This window comes from Pararge aegeria, chromosome 18 (genome assembly GCF_905163445.1).
Source record: "Pararge aegeria chromosome 18, ilParAegt1.1, whole genome shotgun sequence".
Lineage (NCBI taxonomy): Eukaryota > Metazoa > Arthropoda > Insecta > Lepidoptera > Nymphalidae > Pararge > Pararge aegeria.
Genome location: NC_053197.1, coordinates 9336694 through 9359124, shown reverse-complemented (window position 1 = coordinate 9359124; position 22431 = coordinate 9336694). Strand labels below are relative to the sequence as shown.

General features: G+C 35.0%; 1 protein-coding gene across 1 annotated transcript in view; it reads right to left on the bottom strand.

Annotated features, from left to right (window-relative positions):
* Positions 1–22431, bottom strand: part of LOC120631620 — a 300382-nt gene that overhangs the window by 8345 nt on the left and 269606 nt on the right. The window contains exons 5-7 of the mRNA XM_039901276.1: positions 2949–3052; positions 2103–2207; positions 341–431 (exon numbers count right to left, since the gene is read on the bottom strand). Of these exons, the coding sequence (XP_039757210.1) occupies positions 341–431; positions 2103–2207; positions 2949–3052 (300 nt within the window). The remainder of the gene's footprint in view (positions 1–340; positions 432–2102; positions 2208–2948; positions 3053–22431) is intronic.

Genomic DNA, 22431 nt, shown 5'->3' with positions numbered 1-22431 from the left:
GTGTCAAAGGGGGGGGCCGCGATGCTTGGAGGACAGATGGACTTTGGGGTACCAAGGTCCCACACCTTGGGATATGGTTGTTCGCACTTAAAACACTGCGTTTGTAGATTCGCCAGTCGTTTGTGGCCTCATAAGTCGTTGGTGGCACAACACTAGAACTGCGGAAACTGCGAAAATCCATCAGTCGAAATGATGATGATATTTGGTGAATCTTAGCAATTTTAACTTTCCTGATATCCAAACGCCATTTTATACTTCATATCTTAACATTAAAAGTGTATTCAATTTCCACATAAAATAAAAAATAAGGTATATTTTGTTTTTTTTTATGTTTACTAACCTACATATGGTATCCTTTGTGGTGAATGTTGATAACATGGTGGCGTGCCGTAATACTGAGGTGGGTACGGCTCGCTTCCTACACCTACCATCTGGAAAAACATTTACATTAAGATAAAACTTTGTTCAACTAGTTTATAAATAGGTTGGTGTATGGTGATAGCGGCTTCTGTTGCCATACAATCAGAATGCGAAGCCTTTTTTTGGCGTCATGGGTATTTATACAGCTGGTATAGTCACTGTACACAGATATCTACACGGATGTTATTCTAAGAAAGGCGCTAAGAAATAGCCAATAATAGCTCATATTTGAGGGCAGAAATGAAGGCGTGACTCTCTTATTGTTGTTGTTTTTCAAAACTAACCTTAAAGCCTATGTGTCTATATTTCACTGTTTTTTAAATTGTAATTAGATGACCTACCCCTTTCTGCGCTTACGAACATTTTCGACTTCTTGTAACTTTGGTATAACTTATACCAAGTTATAGTTATTTATGCTATCGATTTGATGCGATAAAATCAAGACGACCTCAACCAGTGTCATGGGATTTGCTAAACATTTAACTACATGCTATGGTTGACAGACACGATAAATAAATCAATATCCATAATACCTGAAGTCACGCGTACTATACCAATGTGTCTACTTATTTCAGACCTTAATTAAATTTGCCATTTGAACGAGACAAGGTGACCGGACTTTTAAAACCAATAGATATCGTTTTGGTCGACAAAACTTCGTTAAGTATAAGTATTTCAAAGGTTTCATAATTTGACAACTAATTTATTTATATAGTTGTAAAAGGTGCATACGTATGTTCTGCTATTTAGAGTTCGGATCAAGCGATGGCCCACCTTATGGGAAATGGAATACCATCGCTTATAAATAGAGCATGTTAGAAACACGTCCTACGAAGTTATATATATAATATTATACGTATTTGTGCGAAATACAACGATTTATCTAAAAAGATACCTAGCATCGATATCTTCCATGACTCACCCACAGCTTTTAGAAAAAAACTCACCGAACATTTATCGGTGAGTTAAATTTTGTGTTAAATTTTTTTTATTTTTTGCAAATTAAGTTTATATGACGCTTTGTCAATGCTATGTGCACTTGTCATTGACGTGCATATCAGTCCATGTGTTCGTGTGTGTCCTATGTTTAAAAAACGTGTAATATGCATGTTGTTAGTGCTCTTAAATAAATAAATAAATAAATAAATAAGTTCCTTTCTATGACCAGACCTTAGGCGTAGCTTTTAAGTCTCGAGCTCGCTGCTCGTCTTACATATGTAGTTGAGAAATTTAAACCGCTACATATCTTATATCCTTAAACGAGCAATTCTTGTATATATATGTAATTGGAATCTCGGAATCGGCTCCTACGATTTTCATGAAATTTAGTATACAGGGTGTTTCGGGAGCGATAAATCGATCTAGCTAGGATTCATTTATATTGGAATCTCGGAATCATTTATATATTAGATAGAGATATAGACATACGACTATTTTTTAAGTCGACTCATTCGCGGACGAAGTCGCGCGGTTCCGCTAGTTATAATTTTATACCTGATAGCTAAGCTAACGTTTGAGCAGCGTGCAAGATCTGAGCTCTGTGTCCCATTCCCCTATGAGAGATGAGCCATTGGTCCAGCAGAGAGACATTATTAGATTGAGGATGACGACGATGATATCTCTCAATAGAGCATTGTAAGAGAAAGATCTGACCGCGGGTTTGGTACAAGCTTTTGAGTTACCTGTGCATCAGGTTGCGGTGGCGGGATGTGGTAGGGTCCAGGCGGTCGATAGTACCGCCCGTAACATAGCTCTGCTGGGTAATATGGTCCATACTGCTGTAGTACCTGGAACAAGAAAATTTATTGTTTAATTGAATTAAACCACACAGAAGAATCGTCATAAGAACACCATGGAGAACTTTCAAGCATACAGGTTTCCTTATTAGGAGTATTTCGTTTAAGCAATTGATATTTGGATAGACGCAGGCGTTACTTTGCTGAATTCCGTGATATATTTTTTGACAATTTATTGATTAACAACAACATTTAACAATTATGATAAGTGTTAACAATTACGAATATGAATTAATTGTTAACAATTATTAATTGTAAAGAAATTAATTCTCCTGAAGATGCTTCGGTTTCCGATCGAAACGTGCGTATTACATTTCCGAAGATCTGTTTTGTGTGGATTCTCCTGCTTTTAAAAATTAGCTTAAGCAATTAGCAGCAAAATAGCTTAAACTTAATTTTCATAAAACAATTGATATTTTTAGTGCTAAAATTAAAAACGCAGATAACTTCCAAAACTTATTTGTGTGTATGAGCCTAACCTAACATAACCACATTACTTAACTATCACCGCTTCCTACTGAAGTGTGGTCTGTAGACAAGTATAAACCTGCACAATTATAGAATGATGCCGTGCCGATGTCTTGCTATCTCTTTGGATTGAGATAGCACAAAAGCGACCGTTTTCTATAAATTTGAGCCTTGAAAATCGGCCTGATGAGATAGCTCAGAGTATTCGCATCATAATATCATGGTAATATTTAGTGACCCCGGAAGATGTGGAATGATACTCACAGGTGGATGCGGAGGGTGGTAATGCGGCGGGTGATATCTGGCAAGCGCTCGTTCTGCATCTGCGCTGCTCTCCTTTATCAGCGGACCCGCGGGCTGATAGTATCCTGCAAATAAAGAACACGCGGTCATAAACAAGGTAAGAAAATACCTAAGGTCGTATTTAACAACTGACATTTAAGGGAGACATCCCATTCCATTTCAAATATGCGTAGACAATATTGATAAAAACAAGTAAACAGATAAAATTTTAAAAACGTACGTTGTGCTAGTACACGTTATTTTGGTTTTTTAACGATTCCATGATCATAGGTAAAAAAGTTGGTATACGAAGGCGATTATTACTCAAGATGTATATAAATAAATAAATTTACAGCGACAATTCATACATCGCCATCTAGCCCTAAAATAAACCTAGATTGTGTTATGGGTACTAAGATCACTGAATATTATTAAGAATAAGAACGAAACGACAGACATCTGTTGATGTCTGTGATCTCGTTGTATCGGAATGTCTGTACCTTTTTTTGGGTTTTAACAAGGTCGACTTTTATTTAGTTGTAAACATAGAAGCCCTTGTAGATTCTGGTATAACGTTATTTGTCGTTAGTTCGTTTCATTTCTAAAAATAGAACAGGCTTTCATTTTGTAAACGAAGAATCTTCTTATAAATAAACACAGACAAAAATATAATGATGAAAGATATCTAGATATGTAAACACTATTTGTTTTTCGCAAACATCAATCAATTAGGTTGAGTCCACTATTCAATTTCAATCCGTTATCTTTATCTTTATCTATTCAATAGGGCAATTTATAGCCCGGCCCGGCCTATCTAGCGTTAATTCATGCTAATTGACCCGGCATATGCTGACAGTCACTCGTTGTATGAAATATAACGTCCAGCCATTATCGTTATAAGACGATAAATACCTACATATGCAAGAGCATGCGAGGATTAAATGCTAATTCAGATGAATGAGATAAAGAACAACAGCATGCAAATATTTGCATGTTTTAGATCTAATATTTTGCGTTTTCGCTACGTGGAATGTTTGTTTAAATAGTGTGAGCTTTGCCGCCTTTTTGATTTAATTCCGTTTCAAAATAGCTTATACTTAATCGATAAAGGAACGCCTGGAATAAATAAATTTTCATTATATAACAATAATTTATATATACCATTCCGAGGTTATGTTGTTTGCTAATAAGGTCCTTAAAGTTTGATGACCATTTGTGTTTTCCTCGTCAATCCACATGTGTTTAGAAAGTAGACCTTTATATTAACTTATTAGTAAAAATACATGAGGTTTTCTTTCTTTTACTTAGTCGTATAAATACAAGAGGTTCTGCGTATTATTTAATTTGGTCGATTAAAATAGGTATTTAGTATTAAGTTTTACGAAAAGGTACCTACTACGGTGTGAATGGATTATTATCAATAATAAGTAAGAGGTTGTAATTGCAAAAAACCATACAAGTCTTACTCCGTAAAATATTATTTATTATCCTTATTATGTTTTAAGTCGTTAAACAATTCCTTTAATTTGTGGTTAGCTAAACTATCTTAAGTTTTCCTTGTCGGACTGAATACTATTCAAATAAAGCTGCATTGATAGTTCTAATGATTCATTGCACAAAAACAAGGAAAATCTTTTATACTATTTATTATCGCCTTTATGTTCGTGATTCTTCCGCTTGTTCCAATTTGTATCCTATATCGTAATTGACCTAATCTATACAGAAAATTTTTACTGTGTGCCCTTAAAATAATGTTACATTTTAATTAATTTGTAAAGACAGATAAACTACAGTACAAACGGCTGAACGTAGAATATTTGTAAGTGAGCACCGCAGAGGTGTACTTAGAATGGTTATTTTTAATTCCAATATCATTCATATTTGATTCTTATCATTAATGGAAAAAAAAACATTTGGAATAAACCTTAAAGAGGTTTTTTTCAATGAAAATATACCAGTGTTGGTTTAAAATCACAATAATGACGATGTAACTAAGATGGAGCTCTTAGGCATTAGACATGCAGTTTTCCCCACGATGACTCCTTCACCGTCTTCATTGTCACATGCCTTACAGGTGGAATGTGATATATCATTGTTTAAACGCGAATAACTCTAGTTTTGAAGATATTCAAATTTCAAAAAGTAATGTTCATAAAATCGTGAAAGAAATTCATTTGAAAGATCCTCCCCCCTCCTTCGCACAGCGGATGCGGTGGCCCACGTCCGCTACGAGTCGAGTAGATACGAGCCACGACGTGCGCCTCGCAAACACAACAATGCCACATGTTTCACCTCAAACAATAGCAACAGTTTTGTAGCGTTTGCGTTGATAATGTTGACATAACCTTCCTCGACCAATTTCCTTTACACTAGTTGAAGCAAACTATATTGTAGTTGTTCTGTACGTACCTAAAGTTCGGAATTAACAAACAAATCGCACAGTTTTTTTTTTGTATGTCTAATTTTTTGCGTCTTCAGTCGTCCGTCGTGGATATGCCAGCTCCATAATCTTTTATGTTACTTAAATTACAATCAGTTTCCAATACATATCCGATTAAGTACATCTCACGCAGATTTTCATTAATATCCATAGCTAATCCCTATTTTCAAAATTCTTCCAAAAATTTTAGGATTCTTGAATACGATATGTATTTTTATTTTACTTTTTTTTTATTAATTAGTAATAAGTTGAAATATGCATACGTTTATAAAATTTCACGCGGATTTTAAATTGAATAGCGTTTAACATCATTTTTATCTCTACTGATAAAGCATTCATATTACAAGGATGTTAAGCGATAACAAAACTTGTACGACAGGCCTACCTAAACTTAATTCCCTACTTAGAATTTGAATATTTTCTCATGATACATTTTGCGCGTAAACCTTATATAATCGTTGTAAAAATTTTAAATTCGTCTATTTTATTACGGCAATTTGTATTGGATTTGCGGAAATCCATGATATATCATGAAAATTAAGCCTAATTAGCTATACTATGCGAAAAGCAGGAGAATCTGTATGGTGTAATTTATAATTTCTTCAATCCTTATGATCCGCACCAAACAGATCTTCGGCAATGTACTACACACGTTTCGCTCCGAAACCGGAGCATCCTCAGTAGATGTTGACTTAACAATGAATAATTTTTAAAAATAAATAAATCAAATTGGCAATCTGTGTTATAAGATCGGACCACAGTGTACCAAAAAAAAAAAATAGGTGGTATTATTGTCTGCCAACAAAGAACACGCGACTTTTTTACTATTACAGCAAAGGCTAAGAAAGGAAACAAGGTAAGAATACATTAAGAATATGATAAGTTTGTTAATGTTTAGAAAAGCTACAACTAAGCTAAGTGAGAATAAGCTTGGTAGTACAGCAGTTAGAAAGAGACTTGTTTTAAAGAGGACATGAGAAACTATGAGACACGATTGCGAACTCAAACGTAAATTTACAAACCTTCATGTACATTATGTTTTAACATGTATTATGTCAGTTTACATTCCAAATATTTCTTATTTATTTGAGGCAGTCGCAGTCTTAGTAAATTCAAATATAAAAGCAGGTCAAATGATTCTTTCAATGAAAAATCGAAGCTGATTCGCGTGTTTTTAAATACGTACACGTACGTACGTGTATTTACGTTTTAGTATGAAATACTGAAAGGAATCCTGCATCGTCGAAACACAATTAGTTTTGTTTAAGTTTAATAAGCTCTTAAATAAGATAGTTTTGATTGATATTGGAGTGTAAAACAATTTACAAAAGCCCGCCTAGTTGTGTATTTATAAACACTTGCTTCGGATAAAAATAAACTTAGAATCACAGTCAAAAACTACACTTAAAGTCATTTTGGTGTTCGTTATAGAGTTAAAAAAGTTTGACGTTTATGTTTTTTATAAAATAAAAGATTTTGTTTAGAAAGCTCAAAGACAGTCTTAATAAATATTTAAGTGTTTTCTGAAGCCCCGCCCAAAGATGGGTGTGTATTTGTAAACACGTGCTTCGGTTAAAAACAGACACTGGATACCTATAGCCAACACGTAGCGGTAGCATTAATATTATAAATTGTTTCTTAGAGGATAGCTCATTATTAAAATGTGTGTATTTTGACCAATAAATATCTTTATCAATAATAGAACTAATAACAACATTTGGACTATCAAGTAAAAATTCAGTTTTGCTTATGTTTAGAAAGCTCTAGAACTAAGAGGGTCTATATAAAACATTCTTTTGTTAAGTTTCACTCAAGGCATATGTATTTGGAAATACGTGCTCTCAATTGAAATAAATTATTCATAGCGCGAAACCTTCATTATATTTTTTTTCAATAAAAATAAACAAAGTAATACCTCGCACCGTAAAACCACATTTAGTTTTGTTGAGTTTCGAAAGCTTTAGAATAAACAGTTGCGATGGACATTGTATCATAGTGTATACTGTATAACATTGTGTTGTAACACACTTTTGTAAAGCTTCTCACATGGATGGGTGTGTATTTGTAAACACGTGATTGAGATAGAATTAAATACATACAGTGGATTTTCACAGACGGTACTTAAATTCGTATTCGTTTTATTTTATCGTGCTACCTTACCCGTGTTAAATAAAGTCATACTTTAAATTTTCATTGTAATTATGGAATCGAAAATAACCAAACAGACTTCAGTCTTCAGTTAGAATAAAAGTATACTATTTCATAAAGTATACTTAATACTTGAGTTCGATTTTCTGTTGCACTAAAGAAACTTCGTGTTATTAACACATATTCATGATATTTTTTATCGAATGTTAATGAGACCAACAAGACTGTACTTATACCTTTTCAAATGTATTACTTAATTTAGTAGACGGTTTAAGATTTGAAAGATAAAATAGTAACAAATGATATATCTGTATTTGTTGTCAGTGATTGTTTGTATTTATTACTTGTAGTGTAATAAAAACAATCATAAGTAACATAATTAAACGTTTTTATGTTTGGAAAGATCTAGAATACAAGTCTCGAGAAACAATTTTCTCCGCTCCGCATGGATGGGTGTGAATTGGTGAACACGTGTTCTAGATATAAATACACACCGTAAGTAGGTACATACCCACATCCAACAGGGCCTTGATTTATGATGTCAACTTTTTTATGACGTTAAAAATCCGCTATATCATCGCATCAGCCTTATTTAATGCCCCACTGCTGGGTGTAAGACAAGACAGTGATTAAGAGCTAAGACACGCTGATTTAATGCGGTTTGGTGGGTTTAACGACCATAAACACACTATGTCAGGATAAAAAGTATCCTATATTACTTCTAATACTTCCAAGAACATGAGTAAAAGGTTTAATGAGGATCGGTTAAGTAATTTTTGCGTGAAAGCGTAACAAACAAACTTACATTGACATTTATAATATTAGTAGGGATTATAGAATTAAAACATAAATTTTGCCTTTAATTCCAGAGAAACGCGCGTTCAAACGAAAGTACCAAAAACATACACAGCTTTATTTATTATTATATACAGATGTGCAGCCAGCATTAAAACGAATCGCAGCCATCACTACCGGTGGTAAATAACAGTTGAATTTGCCAAAAAAATATTCGGAATAAAATGTAATAATCCTCCAGCGATTAAGTAAATAGACCGGATGAGGAATTTCCATTCACTTGAATAGTTTACCAACAGTATTAACGAATATACGTCAATTTTATTTAAAATATCCTCACACTTTATAAAGTTTCATGCTTTCCTGTTTTATAAAAATGCCTTGTTTTTGTATTCTTTGTAGTTATAATTGATAGACCAGTGAGCACATGAATCACCTCCTTTTCAATTTTTTTTTGTTTAATAGCGGGCAAACGAGCAAGTGGGTCACCTGATGTTAAGTGATCCACCGATGCGTTTCCAGTTTTTAAGGAGTTTGTTTATCCGCCCCTTGAATAACCCTAGATTAATAATAATAACCCTAGAACCATAATTTTTTTCAAATTTCTTTAGGTTATGAAAAGCGGAAAGTAAGCGTACAAACTTAAACAATTTTTTACCTTACACGTCCACAAATCCGCCCTATGCCAGCATGGTGGACTTTGTCCTAAACCCTTATCATTGTGGGAGTAGACCACTTAGTGTTGATACGTAGTTATACTGTGTTAAAAGCTCGTTCAGATTCGCGAGGAACTATAATCAAAGAGGCTGCAAACTACGTACATATTTAATGTTCATGAGAGCGACCAAAAGTTCGAGTCGACTATAATGAACGAATGAATGTGGGAGTCATTCTTAGGCTTCCTTGTAAGTTGGTGATCGTTTATTAATGTCCTACGGCGCAGAGCTTTCGTTGAAAGAGTTTAAAGCGTGACCCGTAAAGTTGCTCTACTTTCCGGTTTACGTCAAAAGACGTCTTTGAATGTCCTTGATGAAGAATTTTAAGTGGCTTTTCAGTTCGTGAACGTAGGAAAATGTTTTTGGTAATATTAAGTAGATATCTACCTCGCTATTAATATTAAGATGTTCTTATAGTATATACTATTTACAAATAGATACAATTTCATTGTCTGTCTGTGTATATAATTGTGACCGGAGATAACAACGATAATGCTGAATACACCTATAATTGATTATTGTAATGGCACTAGACAGAATTTGTAATTCTAACACATAATTATTTTTTTTATGAACGTAGTTACAATTAATTGTTGGTGTGTTTTATGAATAAATAAATAAATATTTTGACGGCCGATTGGCGCAGTGGGCAACGACCCCGCTTTCTGAGTCCAAGGCCGTAGGTTCTATTCCCACAACTGTAAAATGTTTGTGCGATGAACATAAATATTTTTAAGTGTCTGGGTGTTTATATATATATTATAAGCATTTCTGTACCTGTATTATTCATCAAAAAATATGCATCAGTCAACTTAGTAACCATAACACAAGCTACGCTTACTTTGGGGCTAGATGGCGATGTGTGTATTGTCATAGTATATTTTAGTTAGTTTAGATGACTACTTGATTAATGGTCGCTATTTATGGGTCTTTTAAGAAGGCTCAGGGTAACTCAGCGGGCAGTGGAGAGAGCTATGCTTGGAGTATCTTTACGTGATTAAATCAGGATTGGAGAGATCTGTAGAAGAACTAAAGTTACCGACATAGCTTAACGAGGCGCGAAGTTTAAGTGGCCATGGGTAAGGCACATAGCTCGGAAGACCAATGAATGTTGGGTCCCAAGGTGCTAGAATGACGACCTAGCACCGGAGATCGTAGTGTTGGTGGACCCCGTACGAGGTGGACGACTGACGCAGGGAGACGCAGGGATCCGTTAGACACAAGCAGCACAACACCCTGATATTTGGATTTAATAAATATTACAACATTTTTTGTCCGTCTGTTTAAACGGGCTACTGTTTAGCACGTCTGAACGTATAATGAAGGCACATTCAGGCGAAGTTTGAGGTTTTTACACCGGGTGACATAGTCAGAAGGTAGGTTTCTTTAAAGGTGTTGTTATCCGGCATGTGTTTTCTAAAATTCACCCCTAAACTGGTGACATAGGTTTGGAACATTATAAACTTCGGTTCATGAAGTCTAATATAGTCTAAAATAGTTTTCTCACTACGTACGTAAGTACATAAGTATACTAGGTATAGCACGTATGTATAGTATGTCAACAGGGAAATGGGCAAAAAATATATTTAATAGGCTGAAAATGATAAGGATGTCTGTAAATTCGAATTAATAGCACGCGTTGAATGTGACAAAGAAATGCGGAGGACGTACTCGTCCGTGAACGCGAAGAACGCGAAAAATGCGCTTTACTAGCAGCATGGGCTGATATGCGATCTGCAAAAAGTTGTTCATTGATAAATCCATCAAGCAGTATGTTAGTTTATCTGTAATTTTTTACGGATGTAAGTGGTAACGTGAAGTAGGAACCTACTCCTAATTGAATTAATTAACTAACATAACGATAAACAACCACAACGATCAATGTACTTATTACTATTTTAGAATTTACTAACGTCTTAGTAACCTTCCTAGATGCCTGGTGGTTTTTAAAGGTCAAGTTCAACGGCGGTCAACTGGCGCAGTGTGCAGCGACCCTGCTTTCTGTGTCAAAGGTCTTGGGTTCGATTCCCATAAGTGGAAAAATATTGGTGTGATGAACAATGTTTTTTAATGGTTATTCTATATATTAGAAGTATTTATGTATATTATTCATAAAAATATTCATCCGTCATCTAAGTTCCCATAAGACAAGCTACGCTTACTTTGGGGCTAGATGGCGATGTATGTATTGTCGTAGTATATATATTAGTATATATATTTGTATATTTAAGTTCATTTCTTGGCAGGGGCGATTTGGGAATTTGTAATTTTTTATTTTCCCACCACTATAGTATACAAATGAAAAGTATGAATAAATACATAGTTTTTTTTTGGAATAATTGAGCATATTTGTATATGTAGGTATAATGTATATATGCATGTTTATTTAAGTGCACCACCTACCTCTCTTCTTGAGCTGTGTTTAACGCCTTTGGTTGCCTGGAAGAGAACGCTATGTAGCGATAAGGCCGCCAAATTGTATACTTTTTGTTAAATTTTTATTTATAATTTTACTATATGTTTATGTGGTGTACAATAAAAGTGTATTCATTCATTCATTCATTCATTCATCAATCCATCAACCTATGGCGTAGATGTTAAACCTCAAGTGCACCAAATACACCGGCAACCACGCCCTTCGGACCGGAACACAGCAATGGTTCTTGATGGCAGAAATAAACATGGCGGTGTACTTTCCCGGACGAGCACTGTCACATAACACTGTACTGTTTTAGTAGATTTTTTGTGTACAGTGTTCGTCGCGCGTAAATAGATTAACAGTTTTATTTTATTGAAAGAAAGACTGAAAACTCATTCCCGACGAGCGAATGTTTCATTCTAATAATGGTTCGTTCACCGCTTGCGGTAGATACGAGTACCTACTTGTACATTTTGCGGTCGACAAAACTTCCGATTGCGTCAATTGTTTTATAAATGTTTCTAATTTTAAATATATTATATTAAAAAATAATATTCTTCTGAATTTATTTTATACGCGTCACAGGATATTGGGACAAGTTGAGTGTTTGCTTTGGAACTAAGTAAGATTTCGCATTCCTTTCTTAAGTCTTACAAAAACCTCAAGTTAGGTTATATTAGAAAGTAAATATGTTGGTATCAATAATAGTTTTCAATTATCCGCACCTTTGTAATCGTAATAGGTTTTTTGCATATAATGGATGTTTCCATATAATCCTACAACATATATGTATAACGTATATGTATAACATATACGTTATACATATATGTTGTCTTTATGCACCATCCATTTTCCACTCTTTTATCGGCTTCGTACGCTCAGGTTGCCTTTAAAAGATCACTTTTAGTGATAAGGCCGCCTTTGCACCCTAGCACTAAGTAATATTACTGTTTTCCTTGTATTTTCCTTTTTTTGTTGTGTTGCAATAAAGTTTTTTCTATTCTATTCTATATGTATAACATATGTGTATAAATTGAAATAAATTAATGCCTAAGGTAAAAACTTATTTTCACTTGCTTAAACGATGAAGGAAAACATCGTCAAGAAATCTGAATGCCAAAGAGCTCTCCATAATGTTCTCAAAGGCGTGTGAAGTCCACCAATCCGCTCTTCGCCAGCGTGGTGGACAGCGGCCTTAATGCCTTTCATTATTGTTTGACGGCCGATTGCCCTGTGGCCGCGGGTTCGATTCCCACAACTGGGAATTTTTTGTGTGATCAACGCAATTGTTTTTCAGTGTATGTGTGTTTATCTGTATATTATGTATATTATTCATAAAAATATTCATCTGTTGTTTTAGTACCCATAACATAAGCTATCGATGGCGATTGGCGATGTGTGTTTTGTTATAAGTATATTATTTATTTATATATTTTATTGTGGAAGGAGACCCGTGCCCTGTATTGGATTGACATGATGATGATGACGATCATGATATGTAAGTTAACAATATAAAAGTATAGTTTCCGATATAAATATTCCCAACGTACCAAAATAAAAAGCACCAAAATATCAAAGTTTTACGTTTGGATCGTAGAATGTGACTACAATATAGTACTCATTTACTTGTAGTGGCGCTAGCGTAGTAAAACACGCGCCCGTGAACAAACGAGCCGCTTTAGTTTGAACTACTGCAATAGCAGCAAGCTATGTTTAGTACATGAAAATATTAGCTACCTCCATCCTATCTGCATTATGCTACTCGAGTTATATAACGGACCAGCTTTAAGGTATATCCAGACAGGATCTGAGATGTAGAAAAACATAGCTTGCATACAATTTATGTCTTGTCTTACTAATGTTCTAATAATGAAATGTAGAATAGAATAGAATAGAAAAACTTTATTGCAACACAACACAATAGGAAAAACACAAGGAAAACAGTAAGTACACTAAGTACTAGAGCTGGGTTGCAAAGGCGGCCTTATCACTAAAAGTGATCTTTTAAAGGCGATCTACGAAGCCGATAAAAGAGTGGAAAATGAAATGAGTAATACTTAGCAATATAAATCATATCGGACGAAATTTAAAATGCCTGAAAACTTTGACTTTTTTCACGTTGTCGAGTTTTTTTTTATATTTTTTATAACTTATTCAGAAAATATGCGTGATTGCTATGCATTAGATCTTAAGCAAATTGTTCATTTTATTGTATTATAAGTTAAACCTTGACTGCAGTTTGACCCAATGGTAAATGATTATGCAATCGAAAATGGTAACGGGCTAACCTGCGTTCGGCAGGTATAAGCTAAACCTAGCCCTAATTAGTTTATACGCGACATTGTATCGAAATGCTAATTCTTGGCTGCATGGTGGTAGCCACCAGCCTAAGAGCCACCCACCAGACCAGACCAGTGAAAATTCAGAAATTATAAATTCCTAAATTGCCCAGGGGAAATTTGAAAAAACCGCGGGAACTGTTAGTGTTAGTTATCAAAACTAATTAAAGACTACAGTCTATACAGTACAGTCTATACAGTCTAGTGTTAGAAGGCATGTTTCACATTTTGTAGTTTGGGTATGGCTAAATTAGTCTTCATTATTCAACAAGGGATTGTACAATTTAATTAAGATAACTGCTCAAGTTCTCCGGTGTAAGGGACGGCTAATTGTTGCGTGTTGATTCTCGCGACCGAACGGATAAAATAATATTTAAAGGGCAATGGGCGGAGTGTTTAACGTTGATTGTTATTGTTTATGTGTACGTCTTGACGACCGCCTTGGTGCAGCGGTGAGCATTATGCTTTTAAGTTAGAGGTCTCAAGTTTGATTTCCGACAGCGGAAATTTGGGAATTTATAATTTCTGAATTCTCTCTGGTCTGGTGTAGTTGCTTTGGCCGTGGCCAGTTACCACCTTACCGACAAAGAGGTGCCGCAGAGCGATTTTGCGTTCCGCTACGATGCCGCATAGAAACCTATTAGGGGTACGGTTTTATAATAGCTGATATACTTCTAAGAGGTAACCTCACTACCATTTTGAATTCATCATTACTTATCACGATAAGGTTGCAGACAAGGGGTGACTTCTACCTAGAAAATAAAAAAAAACCTATCCATTTTTATAGTTTACCACTGCGTAAATACCTAATCTTCAGTACTGTTGCCTTTTAAACCCAAATCATTAAATATTTTTTTTCTCTGCGACTGTAAGAATCCGTCCCATTACGTGCTTAAGGTAATTTATGTTTATTGTTCGTAAGCTTTCTCTATTACATGCTCCAAATGTTCTTTACATGTATTCATTTGTAAGTTGACAAATTTCAAGTAATGTGGCTGGCCTATTTTAATAATTATTTAAACAGTGTAGTTTAGGTCAGTGACATTTATACGTTAGTAAAACTTTGAATTTAACGAGTAGGTATCATTTAGATGACAGAAATAATCTTAGATTTACCCCGCTGGTTCAATGAGGGTTGATGGGATAGAATCCTGCTTGTCTCATTTAAAATATCGAATTTAACCAAACAAGGGTTTAATATACTATTACAAAGTGAAAATTGAATAAAGAACCCCGCTTGTACTTTATTTTGTGGTGTCTATTAGCTACTTTAGCGTTGGATAAGTAAAATTTATACAAGTCGGTAACAGAACCGGTTTTTTCACTACAAGTTAGCCCTTGATTGCAATTTCACCTGGTGGTAAGTTATGATGCAGTCTAAGACGGTAGCGGGCTAACCACTTATTTTGTTAGTCATACCGCTAATCGGTTTATATGCGACATAGCACCGGAACACTAAATCGCTTAGCGGCACGTCTATTTCGGCAGGGTGGTAACTAGCCACGGCCAAAGCCTCCCATCAGACTAGACCAGAGAAAATTGACCCTGCCTTTCGAATTGGGAATCGAACCCGCGACCTGCTTAAATTCACAGTGCTCACCGTTGCGTTGGGAGGTCGTCAAAAATCGAATGTACGACTATCAGAGGTTTGAATTTAAACATGTCTAAAAACATCAATAGCCTATAGGCGTCACTGCTGGACCAAAGGACTCTGCCAACGGGAGGGTCTACCTATAATCGCAACGCTGGACGGACGGTTTGGTGGCAGTAGATGGTAGTAGGTGCACAGAGGACGCTGCTGCCCGTCCTTCATTATATTCCCTTAGTCGCCTCGTACGACATCCGCGGGAAGAGTTGGTAAAAACTGTATTCTTATCTGCCGTCAGCATACGGCACCTAACGGCTAATCATGTCTTATACCTGATAAGATTGCCGATTAAGGGTTGTTACATATCTATAACTTAAACCTAATAACTCGAATTTGAGCAGCCCAGCGGGTCAAAGCTTCATTTCCCCCCCTTCTGAAGGACAGTAAGCCTGCGCCTAAAACTGGAATGGTAATTCGGCTGAGTATCAAGTATTGAATATCGCACCTTTCTAAAAGTCTAAACTGTGTTTATTGACTAAACTCGTGAAATGACTTAGAATCATATAAAAAAAAACAACAAATTAATCATCACTGATCACAACATATACCATCACCATTGTATCCACAAATTAAGCATTATAGTTTTCCTCAAGTTATTGATTAAGTTACTTTTCTATTAGTCTGAAGTATTTTTTATTGACTAAAGTCATCAAATGACTTGGAATCATAAAAAAACAATTCGACAAATTAATCATCAAGGAACACTGTCACAACCTATATCTGCATCATTAAGATTCACTACACACTTAATTACATCAATGGTACAAATTAATGGGCATCCGCAAAGTTATATACTCGTTCACTTGACGGTCATTGGCAATAACTTAGCTTTTTCCAGCTCATAAATATAAGAGCAGATAAAAACGGACTACATTTTCACTTGTGAATTGCTGCTGGTGTCTAGTAAGGGAAGAAAAAGCGCAAAAAGAACTACATTTGAGTTGCAAAACATGGCCTAAAAGAAGCGGGCGGTTTGCCTTGAGAGTGCACCGCAGCTGCTGTGATGCCTTAAGGGGGGGGTTTTGAAACCGCTTTTTGCGCTCATTTATTTATCTACCGGTTTACTGTATCGTTACAGGATCGCTCTCGAAGTTTTATTGTGTCCCAGTGGCGAGTGGGGACTAGTGGGTCACACGTAGAGGTACAATATAAAGTTGCTTTGTATTAATATTAATTCGCATGCTACACGGAAAATGTACAATTTTCTAGTTAAGGACACAACTGAATCAAATAAATAATCCTAATCGATTATGATATTTGCCACTAGCTGACTTCTTAGCCAAGATATATGACATTTGCTTACGACCAATCCATATTATTATTTATAAATAGCGGAAACTATAGACACGTCTGACGTAAGCGTTACTTCCGTCAGAGAAAACATCTGAGTTCCTCCTTAGTCGCGCCTAAAGAAGTTTTACTTCGAAATTTGTATGGATGAATTCCATCTTGAAATAAAAAAAAAATCCACAGTTACATGACTGTTGTGAATTCATTAACAGCGCTACTGTTTAAAAACCTTTTTTGACTTGTGTCGCTATTTGTCTGAAGTAGCAATAAATTTACTAAATTTATATTGAACAGTTAGACGGCTTATATTTATTGTAAATATTAGTTTTAGTTTGTAATTATTATTACTTATAACTTAAAGTCATATAAAAGCTATTCTTTTATCATTATTCTATTTCCGATAGTTCTTGAACTTTTTTAGGTATATGTCTCTTAATTTATTTTTACTTATTGTGAATGAATGCTGTTCTTATTATAATAATACCTACGACTAAAAGGGTAACAATTGAGTTCAGGAGTCGTATCTTTTAACACGATAAAGTTGAGTTCTGAAACAGGAGTCGTATCTATTAACACGATAAAAGAAAGCAAACCTATCCATTTTTCGTTGCACCGAGAAAAGGGACAGGCTAACAAGAACTATAATTCTGACATTTTTAACGGAATATTCTTGAATGGTATAATAAATATCTTCTCCGCTACGCAGTCACGAATTTGCTTAAAACAGACTACATAGATAATGGACTACATGGATTACAGTCCTATTGAATTTTAGTCTCTTTACTTATAGCCTCAAGAACAAGCCCCGGCAAATATCTAATTATGCTTCACTGATTAGGTAAGGTTTTATAGTGAAAAATGTCTTACCAAACTTATCTTGGTAAGTAATGTTGAGCAAGAACAAACGGTAAGAAAGCGGGCTTTAATATCATTAAAGTCTTTGTAATTGAAATTAATTTGCTCATTCAAATTTTATTGAATGAAATCATTAATTAATTAACTTAGCGCCTTGTTTTCTTCTTTTAATATTTTAATAGCGGAATCGAGTTAAAAATGCCACTTGAGTCAAGTCGTAAAAAGTAAAGTAACGTTTATTCTTTGAACGCACGCGAACCCTATGTTATTTACTTTGTAGGTGGTAAACTTTGTGGTTAAGATTATATTATGAATTCACTTTAGACTTACACGTGTAGTTTATTTATAATGAAGTTATAAATAGAGACAATTGTAATATATAGAGATAGAGATAATAATAGTACAGAGCTATTAATCAATAGCTTATAACAGTCAGTTGCTGGGTCAAAGGGGCCTCTCCCAACGGGTTTGTCCATAAAGACAACGTTGGGTAGACTGGTTGGTGAAAGCAGTAGTGTTGAGGTAGTAGTAGTATCCAGCACAAAGGACGTTACTGCACGTTCTCCGTTCTATATTCCCTTAGTCTCGTACCCCACCCGCGGGAAGAGCATGGTTGGTGACGACTGTGTTACATAACTGTTCTACCGTCAACACGTACGTCACGGCACACAAACAAGAAAGCAAAAAGCTATAATAAGTATAAACTACACGTTCGTTCTTGTTTCTTTAAACTATTTTTATAATTCATTGGCCACATTGAGTACCTACATATAACTATTATTATTTATTATTAAGTAGCGGTGATGGCGGAGTGGGAAGGACTTCGACGTTACTTTCGAGGGGGCGAGTTCGTATCCCAGCACGCACCTCTAACTTTTCTAAGTTATGTGCCCATAACACAAGCTACGCTTACTTTGGGGCTAGGTGGTGATGGTGTATATTGTCTTAGTAGATTTATATATTTATTCAAAAAAATATATTTAGAACTAGCTATTTGAGAACTTAAACAACATAATACATTTAAAAACACTCAAATCAGCGAAGAAAAATCTGTGAGATCGGAGTAGATACAATAAATACATTCTAAAATGTACGCTTCGATTATCGAACCTACTCCATACAGGAAGTCGGAAAGGAAGGGAAAATAGAGACGCTAAATAAAATAAGACTATTTCTTGGCAAAGTATATCGTACCTGAAAGCTTGTAAGTTATCTTACTGGTATTATATAGCGGTGCCTTAAGGCTCTATTGTTGAGGCAACATAGTCAGTCTGTCATTCTGAAGTTTAACATTTATGTTGGATGTACACAAATTATTTGAATTTATACATGAATTTATTCATACTTTTTATTTGCACGATATGTTAAGGTTATAGAAGAGAAGAAGGAGATAGAAGTCTAGTATTGGTAGAGTTTTTAATGACAGAGCTTGTCCGGCGATATACTACTGCCATTTTGTCGCCAAGCAACATTGTTGAAATGCTGTGTTACGGTCTGAAGGGCGTGGTTGGTGGTATAATTCCAGGCACATGACAATTATCCTACTTCTGACGATGATGAACAGAACATTCCTTAAATGGCCTACAAAGTGTTACTCAGTTTCCACTTACTACCAAGTGGGCAGTCTGCTTTGTCCATCAATTATGGTCTATATAAAAAAACACAGGGTCTTATATAAGGTCAATGCAGATAAACCTATCACGAGGCCTTGTCAGTGTTCCATCAGGGATGGAAACAAAAGACTGGCACGGAAAACCAGCGCTGCTTTAAAGAGGATTTTTTTTCGATAGTGGTCATTTCTTGATGATGATAATGACGTCACTGCAAGGTTCACCTTGATAGAAACGTATAGACTGACCTCAGCAAACGACGAGTAGTGAAAGGTCAATGCAGATAAACCTATCAGAGGCCTTGTCAGTGTTCCACCAGGGATGAAAACAAAAGAGTGGCACGGAAAACAAGCGCTGCTTTAAAGAAGATTTTTGCGACAGTGGGCATTTCTTGATGGTGATAATGACGTCACTGCAAGCTTCACCTTGATAGAAACGTATAGATTGACCTCTGCAAATGACCCTTATGGAAGGTCGTAAAATTTTGATGTGTTTATGTATCAATTCAGCATTCAAGGACTTCATGATCTAAAATGTAGTTCTAGTTCAATAGATAAAATCAGCAAGCGCAAAGAGGCACTTGAAATAATTGCGTAAATGTTTAGGCGTTTAGTTAGTCAAGTTAGTCGCCTTTCAGTCTAGACAGTATAACGGCTACAAAATAATAGGCATCTCAATGTTGCCATGAGCTTTTTACAACGAAGTCAGTAAGACACTATTCATTACACATCTTTTTTGTGATAGTAATGTAAAATTTGAAGCTTAGTTTTTTTATCATATTAAATACTCTAGCTGTTCGCCCGCATTGTTTGTCTGCATTAATAAAGGATTTTTAACCATTTCCCTCGGACAGATTTCCTAGGCAAAAAGTAGCTTAGGTTAATCTTAGTCCTTCCAAATATCTCCATGCAAAAAATCAAGCTGATTGGCTGCTTAGATATGCCGTTACGGAAGGACAAACAAACAAACAGACAAACACACATTTGCATTTATAATTAAAATATTGATGCCACAATGTCATTTAATTGTTTTTCTTTAAATTCACAACAATTATTTCATAAATGACTATAAGATTGTTTTTGTTTTCGCAGAGCAAGATTTCAACATATTTTTTTCATATTATTTCAGGGGATAGAGAATAAAAGAAAAAATAAACACACAAAAAATTGCGGGCAAGTAATAGTTTATTATATTGAATTATATTTTTAAATACTGTGATATGTGAAATATCAGATCTTCCAAAGCATATTAGTATTAATAACAAAGGTCTTACTGTCCTTTCTCAAAACATTAGAAGTATTTATCGTAACTTTGATGACTTTTGTGTGACCTTGTCCCAGTTAAATCACGAACCTGATGTTTTGATTCTTACTGAATGCTGGCTGAGCCAAAATAAGCCTATTCCTCAACTGAGAAATTACATCTCTCATAATTCTACTATGCATTTAAACCAAAATGATGGTGTAGTTGCCTATACTAAAAATACAATCAATGTTAATGTTAAAGAAGTTCAGCTAGTGCATGCATCATGCTTACAATTAGTAACAAATAACAACAATGTCATATTAGGCATCTATCGCTCGCCATCTCATAACAGTGCTGATAGTTTTATTGAATCTCTTAACTCGCATTTAGAAAATATTAAATCCTACAAGAATATCACAATAACTGGTGACATAAATATAAATATTATTTCAAAACTTACTGAAGACACGTACGAACGCAATAATAGAACAAATTACCTTAATATGCTCACTCTTCATGGTTTACTTCCAGGTCATTTACTACCAACTAGGGAAGATAATTGCTTGGATCACTGTATGCTTAAATTAGAGAAAACCAAACGTAGTGCTTTTATAGCTGTACTCAATACTACTGTTACTGACCATGCCATGCAACTTCTTCACTTATCAAATATAGTTGGTAGCAAATATAGATGTTCAAAGATCAAGACAATTACTGACTTTAATGAAGCACTCAAGAGTCTTGCTAATAAAAACATCTCTATACTACTACATTGCGATAACCCTAATATATTAATTGAAGAATTAACAAATAAAATTAAAGATTCTCTAGACGAAAATACAAGAACTTTAATAATTCCTAAATGTAAACGTATTATTAAACCGTGGATAACTCCAGGAGTCCTGCGTTGTATAAGGCACAGAAATAAGTTACAGAAAAGTTTTCGTGCTAATTCTTTTGATGGTAACTTAAAAATTGTTTACAAAAGATATCGCAACCATTGTAATAACTTAATTAAAAAACTAAAACGTAAATTTGAAAAAGACCAGTTGAATAAATCTACAAAAAATTATAAAGCACTTTGGAAGAACATTAAAAGTTTTACTAATCTGAATATCTCAAAAAATAAAAATACGGATCTCCTAAGTATTAAGCCTTCCCCTTCTGAATCTGTTAATCTTGTTAATACATATTTTGCTGGTGTTGGAAAAAAACTGGCCGAGAATATCCTTCTAAATAATCCGCAACAAAAGCCACCTAGGCTCATCACCTCTAACTACTCCCATTATTCATCATTTGGCCTCCTTGAAACTGATTTTAAGGAAGTTAGTGACATACTTGTGAATCTAAAAACGGGTAGTGCATCAGGGTGGGACAATGTCCCAACAGAATTTCTTAAACTAGCTAACAATTTGATTGCTCCCATCATTGCGCACTTTGTTAATCGTTGCTTCAGTACAGGAAATTTTCCTGCTATCTTAAAAAAATCGATTGTTACACCAGTCCATAAGGGGGGAACCACTAATGATGTTAGTAACTTTAGACCGATCTCAGTATTACCTGCTATCTCCAAAGTTCTTGAAAAAATAATCAACATACGACTGCTTAATTATTTAGAACAACGCAATATATTATCTGAATGCCAATACGGATTCAGACGAGGTAAGTCTACAGAAGATGCTGTATCAGCACTTAGTACTCTCATCGTAAAACAGTTAGATAGCAATAAAAAATGTCTCACAGTCTTCCTTGATCTTAGAAAAGCTTTTGATACTGTTTCGGTGCCCATTCTTATCAAAAAACTCGAATCTATTGGTGTAAGGGATACGATATTGTCTTTGTTTAAGAGCTATCTGAGTGAGCGTACCCAAGTAATCAAGATTGATGGATATATTAGTAGGGAGATAGATATTAATTATGGCGTCCCCCAGGGTAGTGTTTTGGGTCCAACCTTATTTTT